Below are 18677 nucleotides of genomic sequence, written 5' to 3' on the forward strand. Positions count from 1 at the left end.
GGGTTAATCTAATAGGTGATCGATTAAGTAATGATCAATAAAGAGGTTTAATCCTGTATAGTCAAAGAACTGATTAATCGATCACGTTATGTGAAAAACAAGGCAAACATGAAGTGCGGTGATCAATCATATTATCGATAATGTGATTATCGATCCGGTGACCGAAGAACCATAACTTAGGATGATGTACCGATGATCGATCATGTGATCGATAAAATATCATTGAAAACTTATTTCAGAAACACTAGGAAAAACCTTAATCGATCACCTTATGTGAAAACAGAAATTTTAGAAGACTGGGTGATCGATCAATTTATCGATAATTAGATTATCGATCAGGTGATCGAAAAATACAGCTTAACAAGTAACTCAGTGAAATAGTGATGATCGATCATTTGATCGATAAATCATGGATCGATCAAGTGATCGATAAAACAACCAAATAACAACCTTGAACAGAAACAAACTGAGAGGGTTATTAAACAATGTTTGATCAAGTTATCGATAAATAGCTTATCGATAAAGTGATCGATAAATGGTGACTATGGCAAAACATAGAGTGAGTAGAGTGCATTACCATTATCTGTCTTCTCATTGATAAACCATTTATCCATAACGTTAACCTTGTTTATCGATCAAGTGATCGATAAATACATTTATCCATAACGTTATCTAAAAACTATTTATCCAACAGGTTATTGATAAAACCTTAATAATGCATATGAAGATAAAAGAGAAGAATCGAAGAGATAGTACCAGGAACTCGATAAAGTGATCGAGTATGTAGTTGCTTGATCAGGCTCGAGTAACATCTGATAATGGCTTTTTATTTCCTCATTTCTTCTAGTACTTTTACTCAATAACATGTTTAAGTAGCATGTTGCTCGAGAGCTTAATCAATCAATGTAGAACTTCTGGTTTTTGCCTCAATAAATTCAAATTCTAATTCAAGCGAAACGAAGGTCAACTTTGAGTGATCATAAATCTTCCAATTCAACTCCAAATTTTTCAAATGACCTATCCCTAGAAAGCTCTTTGAGTCTCCTTTCTAGTGCAATAAGAATCACCCCAAAATTTGTTATAGTTGCAAAGTTATCTTCATCACAATGACTAAAGGTCGGAATCAAGGCGTTAATCCTTACTGCAATGTTTCGAACAACATATCTCCCTCATATTAAACTCTTTGAAGCTGATTTTAGTGTCCATAAACTGTGTTCTGAGTTTGGTTTCATATGAATTAAGTTTCACCTCAAATAGATTTGTGGTTTAAGAGATATTAGAGAAATACCAAACCTATATCAGAGCTAAACGAAGAACAGAGCATAACAGAGTATGTGTTTTATCGATAACTTGATCGATAAGTGGATGATTGATCAATTGATTGATATATGCCCATGAAAATCACCTCTAAAGCTTATTTTTCATGTTTATGTGAAGGGTGACTCAATATATGATTATATAACTTCTGGTTTGTACATTTTAGCTTCCGATTGAGCCATTCAAACTTCTGATTGAGCATAGCAACCTTTAACATCAAATCTATGAAGTTGAATCTTGATATTTCCATTTGGTCTTGCAATTTCTTTTCTCAATCTCTCTTCTTCTTCTTCCTCTTGATCATTTTCCATAACTCAAAGTTCAACATAATAACTCCTTTCTTTTCTTGAGGAAACTACACAAGATATTAAGTATGAGAATTAGTCAAAATATGAGGTAAATAATTTATGTAAACTTTTTGCTCTATTATTTGATATCATCAAAACTAATCATATCTAACAGATATTACGTAAAATTAAATGATAATGATGATAGCATAAATGATAGAGCATGTAAAAATTCATGAGAATAAATTATGTAATGTCAAAATGATTGTGAGTATGCAAGGAATAATTATAATATGTTGATTTAAGGTAAAGGGGATAAATGACCCTTAATGTGTAGTAAAGTTGAGACAAGCAAAAGTGAAGTAAACAAATGAATCTGCCCTTAAAACTTTGTGAGCATATAGTTCACATCCCAAGCTTTAGAACAATTGTAGATCAAATGGAATGGATATGTGTGCTAACAGATATACTTCCTCAAAGTCAGGGTAGAAAAGCTGGAAAGTACTATTTAACCAAATGAATAGTACACACTCACATAATTTATTATACTACATGGGTAAGTAAATGAACTAATGAATATTTTTTCTCTATACATAATTCAAAGAACTTGAAATAAAGATTTGAATCATCTCAATACGATTTTTTTAGAATTAGTGCTGAATTTTCAAATTCAGACTGAAAATCTTGAACTTACCAATGAATAGTAATCCAAGAATCAAATTTCAAGATTTCAATTTACAGGCGTATTTCATGATCCACTTAAACCATAACTCTTTTGGATATGAACTAAAGGGATAAATAAAAGGATGTTTCACATCCAAGCCAATGATAAGTTTACATCCCACAAGAAAACTTCATTCCATAGCACCTATGCACTCATATATTCTTTTGACTACAAGAGGACAGTCTATGTAAAGTTGATCTGTAACCAAGGCAAGTGTTGCTCCCTAGTTACATTTCCTTTATTGCACTAATCTCTTAATTTATGGTACCGCTCCTTGTAATCACTATCAATCATTGCCTTCACCTTTTTCCTTGCTATGTAGGCCTTCTAAACTGACACATCAACCATCTAGTAATCTCTAAATGACGCAATAATATTCGCTAACTTTATAGACTTGTTTCTCTTCATTATGTGAACTAGCTTTTCTATAATCCACTTATAGCTAGCATTCTTAACTTTTATAAAAACCCACATGTATGCTTAGACTGAAGGTCTTCAATCGATATGTTGATTCACCCCTTACTTGGCTCCTAAATATTGATTCATTGCATTCTTTTTCTGCACATCTCACTTGGTACCTAACCTTGTCATTCTTCACAAATTTCACTTCATAACAATGTAGCAAGGAGTACTCCGGCACTGCATCCTTTTTATTGACCAATTAAAGTAAAACTCCATACCTAACATGAACTTAAATTCTTTTCACATCTCTCCTAGATTATAATTTATATTATCCACTTTAGCTCTATGTTGTCCTTTTCATCACTTGATCTTTTACCTTCAACAATATCCTCTGACTCTTGATCAGATAATAAGCCTAATATATCTTCTTCCATTACTTCAACTGCATTATTTTGCCCTCCTTCATTGTGTTCCACTCTTATACACTGTGGACAACTTCTTCTAGCCCATCACTTACTCAGTTACTCTCACATCCACATATTCTAAGAAGTAATTATGATCAATCTACTCTTCTTCACTTTTCTCAAGGCTAGAGAAATCAGACCCTAAGTTTGTTTGACTATCTTCCTCTCCAATACTTTCACTACTCTCAATTCTCTCTTCTTTCATACCCATATTTACCATGTAAAGAGCAAAATAGTTAACTAAAACACAACATATGGACCAAAGCAACACAACATACAAAGAATATCCAAAATACCACTTTATTATGAAGAAAACAGAGCATAGGAGAAAACAAAGTAGGAAACCATACACATTGATAAATAACAACATAGTCAATGCTCATAACAATAGGTCAACGCTCCACAATGCAACCAAATGAAATAAACATCAATTTAATCATCATGCCAACATCTTCCTATTAAAGGAATCAAAACAAAGCATACATGAATACACTATGCAAGAAGAGCAATGATCAAAGCATTCAATGGGTAAAATCAATCACACAAGACAGCTATAATATACGGCTATACAGCAACCATACAGAAATTAAACAAAACCAAACATGCAATTAAAACATGAATTTTCAATCCCATAGTTCAACCAGCCAACCCTTTCATTTTCTTACACCAGACAGGGTCATATCAATGTTGTTAATATAATAGAAATTGTTACCTTTTAACCAGTGGAATTGACCAAAGGCTCTCTTACAGCTTCTTCCCTCTATGGCCACTAGCAAAACGTGTTGCTCTGGTGATGAACATGTTACTCTTCTTCAACAAGTGTGGATCTACTTGAGTGTTGACCTAACCCTTTCCCTTTTTTCTTCATGTGTGTTCATATTTTAAATTCCCTTTTGTTCATTACGTTTTCATTTCAAGTCCATCATCTTTTTTCCCCACTTGTTTATATCTACATGTTAGTAAGCCACATGATCAAAGATTTTATCCAGCTTATTTTGCCTGGTTAGTGGCCATATCATCAGTTTAATGGTGTTAAAGCCATCTCAGACAAAATTAACAACCTAAGCTCCCAAGGACCAATGGTGTGAAACAGATATAGGGTCCGTTTGGCTGGGTGTTTACAAAGCCTTAAATGAGCTTATTAGTGTCATAAGCCTGATTTGCAATTGTTGACCTGTTTGGTATAGCTTTTGGGCCATCCCACTTATGGCTGAAAAGCAAGATTCAACCGCACCATTGTAGAAGATGGTATGAGTAGCTTATTTTTTATTTTCATTACATTTGTGGGAATGTACCTTTAAAGTTTCAGATAAAATTATTAATTTCTCTCTCACTTTCCCTCATTTTATTCTCTCTCATTCTCTCATATATTTGAAAGAGTCTCATATCACTTTATAATTATGTTTCACTTCATAATTCCAATAATTTTTTAATGATATCTCTAATGTTTTAAAATTTATTTCAGTCATTAAATTTTACTTCTTCATATTAAAATAATTTAAATTCATTATATTATGTAAATTTATTTTTTTATCATGTTTCATTATTTATTAAAACTCATACCTATTTTGGTAATTTTACAAACTAAACTTACTTTTATTCAATCATAACCCAAACAACTTTTTACCCAATCTGACTTTTACAACTAATTTTTATAAAATCCAATCCAAATACCAATTCATATCACCCAATTTAACTTTTAGCCAATCTAGCATTTTCAAAAGTCAAATTGATAATAAGTTACATTTCCAGTTGTTCATTCAAATGGACACATAATTTGAGAGACTAAAACCATGCATTTGAAATTTCAAAGATTAATACCAAAATGGATACAAATTTGAGAGACCAAATTTGTATTAGCCCTTATTTCTTTGATGGGGAAGTTACGAAATTGATTGGGCCAATTATAAAGCGTTGGGATTTTTATTTTGGCTTAGCCATATGTTAAATGTAATTTTTTTGTGACCAACTTTGAATCCGAATGGGTCAACTTTAATGATTACTTTTAGTTAATAATTTTTTGGTTAAAAAGTAGTTTAATTTGATTTAATATAATTAACTCAACAATTTGGAAATTGGTTGGTTGAATTCAAAATGACATTACAATAAGAAATTATTTGATTATATTATCTTAAGGTTAAAAAAATTATATTTTCTTACTTTATTTTCTAAACTTTCAATTGAAACACAACTAAGAAAGTTTTACATCACGTGTTATTTTATTTTATTTTATTTTTTAAACTATTAAAAAATTTAAAAAACATAAACAAAAGTCAGTAAATATATTTAAATAGAGTTGTGCATAGACTAGACCAAACCTGAGTGACGTCCAGCTCGAGGTCTAGCCTAATGAAGATCATGAGCTGCACAACATAACTTGTGGTTTGACCTAGTCTAGAGCTAACCTAAAGTTGGGCCAGACTAAACGTGGTCCAGTATCCAGGTAGTCCAAGACCTTTTTTTTTTTAAATTTTTCCCTTTTGTGGTAGTCAACAAGTGAAAAAATCCCTTTGAAATCAATCCCACCATAACTAATTAGAGAACAAGAGGCATTAAGTGATGGTGATGGTGCAAGGTGGAGAAAAAGAAAACCAAAGGGATCAAAATCAACAAAGCTTTCATGTCTATAGATTTCCCTACTGTCTCATACACTGATGAATCCTTATTTTAGTATATGATTTTATATCTATTTTAGGAGTTTTGTGATAATAATTGGGTGAAATTATAACAAATATAGAAAAAGACAATAAAGGCAATTAAATGAAATAAAGAATAAGAAGAGGCTTATTATAACAGATGAGTATGGCAAACATTTTCGTTTGTTCTGATAGAATAGACAGAAATGTAGAGGGTATTGTCATTTGTTATCTCAAAACAGATGAAAATGGTCACTATATTTGTCTGTTCTACATAACAGATAAGTATGTTTCCATTTTTTTTTAAAAAAAAAATCAAAGCCCTAGCACTCGCCAACTTGTGAAATTAGTTCTTCTCTTCTCCACCTCAACACAAACTAGTCTCCTTTGTGCAATCCATCTTCCTTTTATTCAACTTATCTTCTTGTGAGCAACCTATCTTTCCGATGTGCAACTTACTTATTTCCTATATACAAATAAAATTACATTTATGCAACATATATGCCCTTTGTGGCACTTATTTTCGTTCATGTGCAATTCGTCTTTTCTATGTGCAAAATAGCTCCCTTCATGCAACACATTTTCTCTTTATACAACCCATCTTACCTATGTGCAAACACAAGTTACACAAAATGTACTTTGCATGTAAGAAATATGGATTGCACATAAAAGAAGATGGGTCTTGTGCAATCTATCTTCTCTTTGTACAAGTTATCTTTTCTTGTATGTTATCTATCTTCCCTATGTGCAAATTAATTGTTTTCTATATACAAATTAAATTACTTTTTGTACAACTTATCTTTCCTTTTGTGTAACTTATCTCCCTGTATGTAATTCATTTTTCTTATATGCAAATAGTCCTTTTCGGGCAACTCATCTTTCTTATATCCAAAATGTAATTTGTATATGAGGAAGATGGATTACATATAAGGAAGGATCAGTTGCGCAAGGATGAGATAGGATGCACAAAGGGGACTAGTTTGCATAAGGAAGCTAGATTATGCAACTTCCCTATATGTAAACTAGAGTTTAACTCTATCAATAAATAGCAATAAAAATATATGATTATATTCAATCGTTACATGAACTCATTAAGTTGATTAGGAAACTCGCGGGTGGCTACAAAGAAGCTACGATTTCAAGCGAGATTTACACGAGTTTGTTGGTTGTTGTTTCTTCATATGAGTTGACCAAAATACAGTATTTAACATAAAAAAAAAAATTGTATGACTCCATGAGTTAAATACACTACATATAAGTTTATTTGTCGATTTTGGATTTTTATCTTGTGTTACATCTTTTAGCATATTGTATAGATTAATAATAATTTATATGTCCCATTAATTTTCTTAATAAAGTTGTTACTAATATATCTTGTATTATATCCTTCACTATGTTGTTTAATTATTATCAAGAGGAATTGATTTCAGTGAAACATAAAACAAGTTTTTTTCCATAAGAATTAATCTTCCTGTATTAATAAGTTTCTAATTGAAAATATATTTAAATCATTATATTATTAATTATGTTATTATATATATTATTGTAGGACTATAATCTCAAATAATAAAATTTGAAATTTGTGACGGAATTTAATCAGTAATAAAATTATCAACAAAAAATTTTGCGATAAGCAATTTGGCAACATAATTACTAATGGTGTTAGCCCCAAAAATTTTTTTTGACTAATTCAATAGTTAAAAATAATTCCATGTAAAATTACATATGAGATAAGCCATGGAAAAATTCCGTGACTAATTCTATTGATAAAAGATTTCATATGAAATTATTGACGAAATTAGTCACGAAAACTACCCACGAAAAAATTTGTGGCTAATTCCATTACTAAAAATGTTTCATGTAAAATTAGAGATAGAAAAATTGCATGGCTAATTTCGCTGCCAAATTTAGCAATGAAATTAGCCATGGATTAGAAATAGAAATAGTCACTTCCTGGCTAATTTGGTTACCAATTTAGCTATAAAAAATGTCGTAGGAAATTCCATCAATAATTTTAACAAAGAATTTTCCTACAAATTACTGACAAAAAAAAAATTCATTCGCTAATTCCTCCATCATTTTTTTTTTGTATTCTATAACAAATAAATCACATATACAGATATTCATTGATGCCACATACAGATATATTCAAACTTTTATAAAATTGCAATTATATTTCTTTTTTGATTTACAAGAATATTTTTTAAACTGACATTTTAAAAAAATTGTAAAAAATTATTATATTGTTTTAAAAGAGATTTGTTCTAGAAGAAAATTTATAAGATATTTTTGTTTTTATTATAATTTTATTGTTTAATTAATAACTTTGTTTGCTTGGATGTGAATTATGAAATATTACCTCCGGTCGTAATTATAAGATATTATTTATAAAATATAAACGATGTCTTATAATTAGAACAACAGATAGTAGTTTAATTTCTCACCTTTTTATGGCCAACTATTCATTTGCTCAATATCTAACTTGATGCTAAACTTCGACCAACAATTCAGTGCTTGTGGAAAACCAGCTGTATTAAAATCAACAAGCTTTTACTTAAAATTTTAAATTAAAGTACTAATTAAGATTTATTCACTCTCGCGCATGTTAATTAAATTTGTATTTTTAAATTAGACGACTACTTTTCGTGCCTGTGCCTGCTAAATTCACATAACAAATAACTAAGTATTCTAGGTTATAAAAGTATGAATAATTACAAAACAAATTGATGATTAAGTAAACCTGCCTTAAATACTAAAATATACGTTAAAAAAAGTAATAAAAGTAAACTCAACCAGTCCAGTTTCAACTTCTTCATTTAACGCATCATGATCTTTCAGTATCTTGTGGCGGGTAAGACACAACTTCCATATCCTGCGTCACACATAAAGATGTCATATATTTATACAGTTGTAAAATTTATAGTACAGTTTCTTAAAAAAATTTAGGAAATCATAAAAAATCTTTGTTGTAACGAATAAATTAGAAGTTAAAAATTAGGGAAAAAAGAACACCTACTGGGAGGCTGAGTGACCACAAGGCGGCACCACCGAAATCGCACGTGCCAGCTCCACGTGACTTCCTCTGATAATAACTATTGAAAGCATACGAAGCATGGGCATCTAACGTGTTGGGATCGTAACACGTGGAACCTTCTTGAATCGGACGGCAATCAGCGCCTCCCTCACCACAAGCATAATCAAGTGCGGCTTTCAACCTCTTCTCCCCAGCTTGTACATTAGCCACTCACCAAGTCCGGCCATGAAGCGACGTCGTTTCCACCCTCCCTCCTCTGGTTACCGGAACCTGACTCTTCTCGACGTTCCACGTTGGCTCCGACTCGACGCCGCCCTTAAGCTTCCCAAGCGTCAACGGAATGTTGTACACCTTCTGTTCGTCGGGATAAAACAACCCGTAGTTTCTCTCCGATGTGGGACCCGGTTTCTCGTCCTCGTTGAACAAAGCGAAGAGGAAAACATTCAGTGGGTCATTTGGCCTCAAGGGGGTCCCACTTCTCTTTAACACCCGGCGCACGAGGTTGCCATTATACGACGCCGCATTGTCCTCGCTGGCCCCAACTTCGTCCTCATCTCCCTTGGAGGGCCACCCCGTCTCTGTCACGACCATCTTTACGTCGTCGTATTGCAAGGCCGACATGGCCGCGAAAACGGCGTCGATCTCAGCGTCGAACAGGCTGTAATATGTCAACCCGTTACCCGAATCCACCACACCCGGGTTCTCTTTGAACAGTGCGTAGTCCAGAGAGATCTTATCAGCATTCGCAGCATAAGCGAAGAATGGATACGCGTTTACCATCAGATACGACGATGTTTCGCGAAGGAAATCCAACATGGGCTTGATCACGGGTTCGATTAATTCGGACTTGAAGGATCCGGCTGAACTCGGGTATGATGATTGCAGGGCGGAGAGAGCTATGGGGGAAGAAACTTTAATATTAGTGCTTATGTTTTGCTTAACCAGAGAAGCGTAAACGTTCTTAATGGCGGGTACGAGGAACTGTGTAGTGTTCTTTGGATCGACGAAGACTTCGTTCCCGACGGCGACGGCTTCGATTGGGGTGGCGGGGTAGTAGCGTGAGATGTTGGCTTGGACCCAGGCGTCGGTGAATGATTGATCTGCGGCAGCGGCGGAGAGTAACTCGTTTGGGAGAGCGACGACGACGGAAATGCTGGAGTTTGCTAGGGCGGTGAGGACGTCGGCGTCAGTGTCGTAGAGCTTCACACGAGCGAGACCTTGAGACTTGAGAAGCTCCACCACCTTGGACGCTGGTGGTAGGTCATTGGCTACTCTTCCATAGTTGATTCCGAAAGATCCACCAGCATCTGCAAAACACATCAAAATAGAAGCAAATTCAGTACCAGTTTCAGAAAATTTTGAGCTCGACATATGTACATGATTATATATCATACATACGTGATGGAGCTGGCAGTAGTGAGAAGAGGATGAAGAACGAGAAGAAGAATGATGAGAATGAAGGAGAAGCCATGCTCAGTTTCGGGGAGAAGGAAGAGGAAGAGCAGTTGTCGCGTGTTAGTGATGTTGAAACGTGGTATTATATAGAGGCAGATAGTGGCAGCAGGATGAGGGGTGCGGAGGCGGGGAGATGGAGCTTGAAACGGGAAATGAGGTGGGGGTAGAATTGTAATTATGTATGACGGACTGGTGGGACCCACAGTACAGGGAATAGTTGGGAATTCGCAAAAGTGAATGGCCAGTAGTTTTTGAAAATTTTGGAATAGTTACTCAAAAATATTCAACAAAAAAAAATCAATTTCCATTTGTTCAGTATGCTTTTCAATAAAAAATTTTAGAAATTTCAGGGATAAATTAAAGGAAAAATGACAAAACAGAAACTAAAATTTATTAAATTTTAAATTAATTTTGATAATAATATTTTATTTGATGTTGACAACTCTAAATCTATATGACAACAAATTTTCTTTAACATTTTTTATTTGACATTTAGTAATTTTTTACTTCTTTTTCTTCATTTTTCCTAAATTAAATGAATGAAAGGAATTTAATTTTACTCAATATCTTATATCTCTGATTCAACCTAATAATATTATATAATTATATGAAAATTTATTTAAAATGATTATAGTAGTATATCTATAAATAATAAATATGAAAATATGTCTTATACAAATAATATGCAATAATTATTTTTACATTTTTTATGGGAAAGAATAGCGTAAAGTAATCTATGTGAAATTTGAGTTGTAAATAAGAGAATTACTTTTAAGAAAGAATATGTTATGGTCAACAGGAAATTTTAGAATTTTAAGGCAGACATACTGTTATTTCTTTCCGGGATCTCACCACTGTATAACAATTATTTTAAGCGGAGACATGACCGTTTAAGGACCGTTGACGTTAGGATTAATTATTATAAGCTACAACTCTCTGAGATTTGTTATCTTGTACCCGCCACGTGTCTTGTCCTTTTCCAACAATCCAATGCCAAGTTTGGAGCGCGCGTTACGTGCATACGTGTAATGATGATCTCAAGAAATTACGCCCAATAATTATGCTCCTATTTGAACGTTAATTTTCACCCTAACCAAGCTTCCATCGCAAAAAAAGATCAGTAAATTTGGTAAAAGGATATAAGACAATCCAATTCAAAATAAATAAATAGCTTTGTTTTTGTTAAAAAAATACCTTAAAATATATAGCGTCCAAATCAATATTCTAAAATATATAAATTATCTTGTCTGTTGATTGCAACTATTTTAATCTAGGTTGACATGATCATCAATAGTATCATATAATGGTCAACTTATTTTTGTAGTTGTTTTACATCGAGATATCAGATAACGTGATCATCTTTCTCTATTTTTATATATTCTTTCTACAAACTTTTTGTCATGCATGATTTTCAAATTACAGAGTTCAAATTATTGGAGAAGGATCAAAATTTGTCAGAAAGCCCAACAAATTACTCATTTACTTTGTGCTTGATAACTTTGTTTTTTCTTTGAAAGCATGATTAAAAACTTTTACTCTGTTAAACTTGTTCATTGTATGTATTGTCTATGGTTTGGTTAGAATAGAGCAATAAATGTAAGTCTTTTGTTGTATTTAGCCCCAATGTTTCTCATTAAGATTGTTAGTGGTAGCTTTACCCAAGAAGGGGGTGAATTTGGTGAGTTATAAAAATTTTAACGTAATAAAACGGTAAAGCAGGTAAAACAGAGAAGATTAAGTTAGAAAGATTTCACCACAGAACGAAGAAACAAGATTTATACTGGTTCGATTTCAACCACTTGACCTATGTCTAGTCCTCAAAACACCTCTGAGATTTTCACTATGTTCCCAAGATTAAACAGGCTCTTGACGTCTCAGTACAGTAAATGATTTCTATAATCACTCCTTATGACTACCCATAAGGCTATAATCCCCTCAAGAGTCCACACTCTTAAGTTACTCTCAGAAAATGAGTAAAGAAAAGTATATCAAACTTGTTAGAATCAATCTCACCCAAGAGGGGGGTGAATTGGGTGAGTTAAAAAAATTGCGAAATTAAAACGAGACAGTATAGAAAACAGAGAGTTAGAGTCAAGAGCGATTTCACCGCAGAAGGAAGACACAAGATTTATACTGGTTCGGTCCTAACCACTTGACCTACGTCCAGTCTTCAGAACACCTCTGAGTATTTCACTATCTTCCAAGATCGATAGGGCTCTTGGTGCCTCGATATAGTAATTGAATCACTCAATCACTCCCCCTTACTCTCGTAAGGATACAAGCCCTCTCAAGAGTCCACACTCTTGAGTATCACTCAATAGTAATTATTGAAGGATAGTTATCGACTCTCTTACAGAGTGAAATTAATGATGAACACTGACGCTCAGTAGTATTGAAGAAACAGAGTATTGAATGCTAGACTTAATAATCACAGATGGTAGTTCCGGTATTCAATTCCCTTCATTAATGCTTCTTCGCGCCTTTTATAGTTGAGATCGTTAAGTAGCCGTTAGACGGAAGAGCTTCTAGCCGTTGTGACTCCGTTTGCGTGTTTCGCCGGTTTCAACGGTTCCGCCATTAATGCGTCTGAGCTTCTGACACTGTAGGTTACAGTTTACGTAATCCCGTTTAAGAGCCGTTACAGTCTTTCTTAGTAATCTGTATATTTTAAACTTTGAACAAGTAAGAGTCTTGCGGTGTATGCTTTAGTCATGAACTAAGAAGAAAAATGAATCGATTATACAATGATTCTAGATGAAATGATTTATCTGTAAAAAGAGCAGAAAGAGATCCTGGACATGCTTAATCGAAGTGGTGATTAATTACTTGTTGATCGATCAGGTTATTGATAAACAAAGGGAAAGCTTTTGAATCAGTTCAACATGATTATCGATCAAGTGTTGGATCATTGATTTTAAGAATCATCATAGTCGACTGATGTTGAAATGGAAATCATTCCATGATTGAACACTTGTTGATCAAACAGATTATCGATAATCCAAGTGTTACAGAAATGAAACTTCAGTCATTGATGATCGAACAGATTATCGATAAATGGATGATGGATAAGGTTATCGATAAACAATGAGTAAGAATATATTCAGCGAAAAACACAGACTATGTGGATTAATTGAACAGGTGATTGATCAATGAATATTCGATCAAGTGATCGATAAAATGAAAAACAGAGATTTAATAAAGAAACTGATTATCGATCACGTTATGTGAAAACATGAGTTTTAGGAAATCGGATGATCGATCATATTATCGATAAATCAATGATCGATTAGGTGATCGAAAAAAATGATTCAACATAAGTTAATGCAGTGAAGATAATAATCCTGAGACTCTTTGTCGATCATGTTATGTGAAAAGATACTATGCAGACAAGTTAAATTATCGATAATGTTATCGATAATTTGGTTCTAGAGAAACTAAGTATGAGCAGATAAAACATTGATTATCGATCATGTGATCAATAACTTAGTGATCAATAAGGTTATCGATTCAGCAGCTATGATGAGTACCTGCATTCAGAGAGTTAGAGCATAATATTCGATCATATGATCGATAAACAAGTGATCGATAATATGATGGATAAATGATGACAGAATTAATGTGCAGAACGAGTAGATAGTGTTACCTCTTATCGAAGTCGTTATTGATAACTGATTTATCGATCATGTGATCAATAAATGCACTTCAGATTTGGTTCTCTTTATCTGTTACTTGATTGTTTATCTGATGTTATCGATCAAGTGATCGATAATTAACTGTTACCTTATGTAACTTCCATGTTAGCGATAATCGATCATTTTATCGATCAACCAATTATCGAATAGCTCTTCAATTAAAAAGCTTAATATAAAACTGATTTCTACTGAACAGTTATCTGATAGCTTATCGATAATCATTTGATCGATCAGTTGATCGATCAACATACTTAACCCAATTAATCTAACTTTGTTATCATCAAAACCATAATCCTAACATTCTCCCCCTTTTTGATGATGACTGATTGAGCTCAAGATATTAGTTTCTTTTCATATCATTATCCATGATTTTGTCATACTTTCTGGTCCTTTTTAATGAAAATTGTGCTTAACTGAGATTTATGGTTCTTACTTTAAGTTAGTGTCATTTTGATGATTAAATTGTCATAATTGGTTGTTAATTGGATGCAATTGACTTCTAGGACAATTGGTACTTCAATTTGTTACTTTTTTATTGTAGGACACTAAGATTTGGGCCAGAATTGAAGAACTCAAGGCAAAAGAAGCAGGAAAGGACCCTCTGCCTAAGTTCGCCGCGGCGAAAATCCATCCGTGAAGAAAGGTCTCTCTGCCATGTTTCGCCGCGGCGAACCTATTCTTCGCCGTGGCGAACCTCTCGAAGCAGCAAATCTCAAACCCGACCATTTCGGGAAATTTTGACCTACCCATCCCCAGAAACCGACCCATGCATGTAAGTTTCGGGTTAGAAACCCTATTTTGGGTATGATGAGAGGAGATGACCATTATTCAGCCACCACCTACGTCTCTTTCATCTTCTTCTCTCATCTCCACCTCAGAAACCCTAATCCCATTTCCATTTCTTCCATCTGCTGCTGCCATGGCTGAAGAACAATACCTAGTTGGAGTTGATTCAAGAGTTATGACTAGCTAAGCTTCTCAACTCTTGAATATGGTGGAAGAAGCATGAGTTCCAAGAGCTTCAAAGGGGAGTTAGCTTCATCTATAAGTTCTAGTTCTTTATTTATGAATTTCTAGGTCTAGGATTTGTAAATTTGAGCTGAACTATTTTGATTATGGTTGTAATCAATTCTGGATGATCATTTTGTGTATTGGATCAGTTAATGTTGAATTTGAGCTTCAATATATGTGGTTACATATATGTTTCTATGCAACTCTTTTGATACTCTCTGTCTTGCATGGTAATGTGTGATTGTTGAGTTGATCTGGGCTTGCATTTAACCAAGTGCATTAATTAATTTTAATACACACACCAAGTGAGCTTAATAGGATCTTATGAAATGGGTGACATTGATTAAGATCCTAGACTTAAAGAGTTCTTTAAGGTTTTCATTTAGAAAACTTGGTGATTTCTACTCCCAAAATTATTTTGAACTATGATTGCTTCAAAACTGTATTCAAGAGATTACATATCATTAACTTCACTTCATTACTACTATCTTAGAAAAATCCAAAACATAGTAACTTAGATTTGAATTAATTGCATTTAGTTTTGGTATTTTATTAATGGCTAAAAACACCAAAAACCCCCTTTTTCATTATTCTGCATAGCATTAATCTAACTTAGACATCTAATTTAGGCTCCCAAAAGAGAACGACCCGAGTTTGCACTACTGCATAGCTTGGATAAATTTTTGAGCGAGAACCTCTAAGCGAACGACAATTAAGGCTCTCTTTCAAGTGGCGCCGTTGCTGGGGAGCCATTAAGTTGGTTTCTTAGGCTAGTTAACTGTCAACTTTGGTTGATTGGGGTTTTGTGAGCCTGTTAGGTTACATTTTTGCATTGTGCATATAGATTTTGCATTGCATAAAAATTTTAAGATATACAAACAAAGATCCTGATTTTGATTTCGATTTTTACATACAGTTTCATACCCTTCATAGCATTCATTGCATTTTTGAGTTTCTTCTTGTTTTCATTCTCTGTGTTTTTGTTGTTGTGTTCTAGTTTTCTTACTGTCTGTGACATTTCGCCGCGGCCAACTCCCTGTTTCGCTGCGGCCAACTTGTCAGATTTCTGTGAGAATCCTTCTCAAGACACCTTCGCCGCGGCCAACTTTGTGTTTCGCCGCGGTGTAGCGTGTTGAACCAGACTCCATTCTCCCCCTCTGGACATCTTTGTTGCGGCAAACTCTTATTTTCGCCGTGACGAAGGGTCCCCTATCTTAAAAAAAAAAAATTTCTTAAAAACTCTTTTGGAATTGATTGTTTAGCTTTCTTATGGCTTGGTTTAATAATAATTTAGGTCCATTTGATCACCCTTCCTCTTTTATAGGTGACAATACTCTGATGGGTTATGATTTTTCTCAAAGGCTTGATGCCATACAAGAGGAATTGGATCTGCTTCAGGCACATTTTGATCATGAAGAGCATAGTGGGACTTATCAAGGGCATGATCCCTATCCTCACCATAACCATGGCTATGATTGGATGAATGAACCTCCACATTCCCCTTACCATACCTCTTCATTCCATTCATACATAAACCAACATTCACCATTAGGACAACATTATGAGCTATCACCTCCACCAAACAATCCACACTTTGAACACTTTCCTTCACATCATCCATATCATGAGCCAAACATTCCATCACATGAACCCTACCACCAATACCCTTCCTCCTCTCACCAACCATTTCATGAACCATCACCATCATTCCATCCATGTCCCACTTCATATCTTGAACCATTCTCACCAAATAATTCCCCCTTTGAACCATCTCCTTCGCCAAATGACTACCACCACCAGCCCTTGTCCCAATCTATGTACCAACCCCTTCCCCCATCTCATGAACATGAATTTAGTGAACCTGACCCATTTCTCACTATTCCTAAGAATGACCAGATACGATTTTTAAGAGAAGCTTATGACCGCTTGAATTCATACTACCATGGATTACTTGAAGAGGTAGAAATGTTTGGAATTTCTAAGGAATCAGAGGAAGAGTTAGAAGAATGTCAAAGTGCATTGGGAAAGTTCTTGAGTGATATAGCGCAAATTGAATCTGGGATGGGGAAGGATGAATCAAAGTGTCCAAATTCACTGATGCAAGAGGTTGAGATGAAGCAAGAACATCCACAAACTCACAAGGACTCGTGCCTTACATAAGGTAATATTGCTCCTCTTCTTGAGGAGATTGACCCTTGTGCTAGAACTACTATTCCTGTTGAAGTTATTGATGATGTGAGTGATAATGAGGTGGATGAGGAAATCATAGTTGAATCCCCTCATATGTTCCAAAATGAAAATTCTCACTTGAACACTTCTAATAGTAGTTGTTTAGTTGATGATGTTGCTTGCACTGTCACTGCTTCTTTACGTGAAGAACATGCTTCTCTTTCTAGTGCTAGATTGGATGGTGAAACTAATTCTGATTTGAATGAACCTTTATCTTATTCTTGCAATGCTCATACTATATGCATGGATTGCATTGATAACAAAAATGATATACTTGTTGAGTGGCAAAAGCAGAACTTTGGTAAAGTGTGTGCATCACCTAGTACTGAAAGTGCTGAAAATATAAAGCATGATGTTGATGTGAATTGCCTAGAAGATGATTTTGTGGAAAAATGTGAACCTAACCATTGCCTTAAGAATCAAATTCATGATAATCCCATTGAGTTAGTAGCTTTTAATAATGTTGAGAAAGGCTTTAAAGTTTCAATTGATAAAATCATGAATATCAATAAGTCTTTCCAACAAGTTTTATCTTGTGATTTACCTCCTGATTTATCTTGCATTGTAAATAGTAGTTTGTATAAATCATTTCGTTCTTTCTTTCTTCCCCTTCAAACACTACCTCTTGTGAATGTGATAGTGATGTACTGTACTCCAACAACTGTCAGTTGGATTCTTCAGCTTCCACTTCACATAAGCTTGAGTATTTAAAAAATTTAAATAAAAATTTGACTCCTACTGATGGGAGTACTATTGATTTCCTTGGTTGTGATAGTTACTTGGAGAGATTAACTTCTAACCTGTCTTTATTTCATTTTTATCCTCTTCATGTTTCTATTTCTGGATGTGGTACTGCTGTTGGTTCTACTTGCTTGCAGGACTCCACACCACCACTACTAAGGAAGATCAATAATGGAGAAGTGAGCATATGGAAGAAATGCATGTTTCTCATCCGAGATGAGAACTTCTCCTACAAGAGTTTGAAGAGATTTCGTTCTAAAGGTTGTCCCTTTCCTTCCTTAACTCTTATCTTTTGAATTATTTGCTTATTTTGTGAGATAAGTGTGGGGGAGGGACATACCCAGTAGTAAAAGTAGTTTGTTTTCTTTTCTTTTCTTTTCCTCCCTTTTTGGTTTTGGTTTCTCTTGTTTAGGGTTACACTCGAGTTTTGCATTGGGGACAATGCAAGATTTAAGTGTGGGGGAGAGATTGATATTCATTGATTGTGTTGTGTTTTCCTATGTTTATTGAAAATCTGGTTTCTAAAAAAAAAATTTCAAAATTTTGATTGATTTTTAAACTTAATTTGAACATTTTAAGTCAAAATTTTTGAAAATTTTTGCTTCAATTAACTTACACTTGAATTTATGTATTCTTGGACTTTAGTAAATGTATATGAACTTGTATTGATACTCATGAGAATTGC

General features: G+C 34.0%; 1 protein-coding gene across 2 annotated transcripts; it reads right to left on the reverse strand.

The window, feature by feature from the left end:
- Positions 1 to 8499: 8499 nt before the first annotated feature.
- Positions 8500 to 10336, reverse strand: LOC114756878 (glucan endo-1,3-beta-glucosidase 14-like). 2 transcript variants are annotated; one of them, XM_028945822.1, is made up of 3 exons: positions 10263 to 10336; positions 8847 to 10171; positions 8500 to 8702 (listed from the first exon to the last, which is right to left on the reverse strand). In XM_028945822.1, exons 1-2 carry the CDS (start codon positions 10333 to 10335, stop codon positions 9075 to 9077), a joined length of 1170 nt encoding a protein of 389 aa, XP_028801655.1. In that variant the 5' UTR covers position 10336; the 3' UTR covers positions 8500 to 8702; positions 8847 to 9074. The 2 variants fall into 2 exon arrangements, with proteins under 2 accessions (XP_028801655.1, XP_028801656.1); XM_028945823.1 differs by having other exon boundaries at positions 8843 to 10171.
- Between the last annotated feature and the right edge of the window lie 8341 nt (positions 10337 to 18677).

Source organism: Neltuma alba, unplaced genomic scaffold, assembly GCF_004799145.2.
Source record: "Neltuma alba isolate B1F8T4 unplaced genomic scaffold, ASM479914v2 tig00010519_pilon, whole genome shotgun sequence".
NCBI lineage: Eukaryota > Viridiplantae > Streptophyta > Magnoliopsida > Fabales > Fabaceae > Neltuma > Neltuma alba.

Bases quoted from the DNA above. Each gene is read 5' to 3' on its own strand.
- LOC114756878 (XM_028945822.1), bottom strand. From the start codon at position 10,335: ATGGCTTCTCCTTCATTCTCATCATTCTTCTTCTCGTTCTTCATCCTC. The intron at 10,172-10,262 runs GTATGTATGATA...TGTGTTTTGCAG, and splicing joins ACTACTGCCAGCTCCATCAC to ATGCTGGTGGATCTTTCGGA.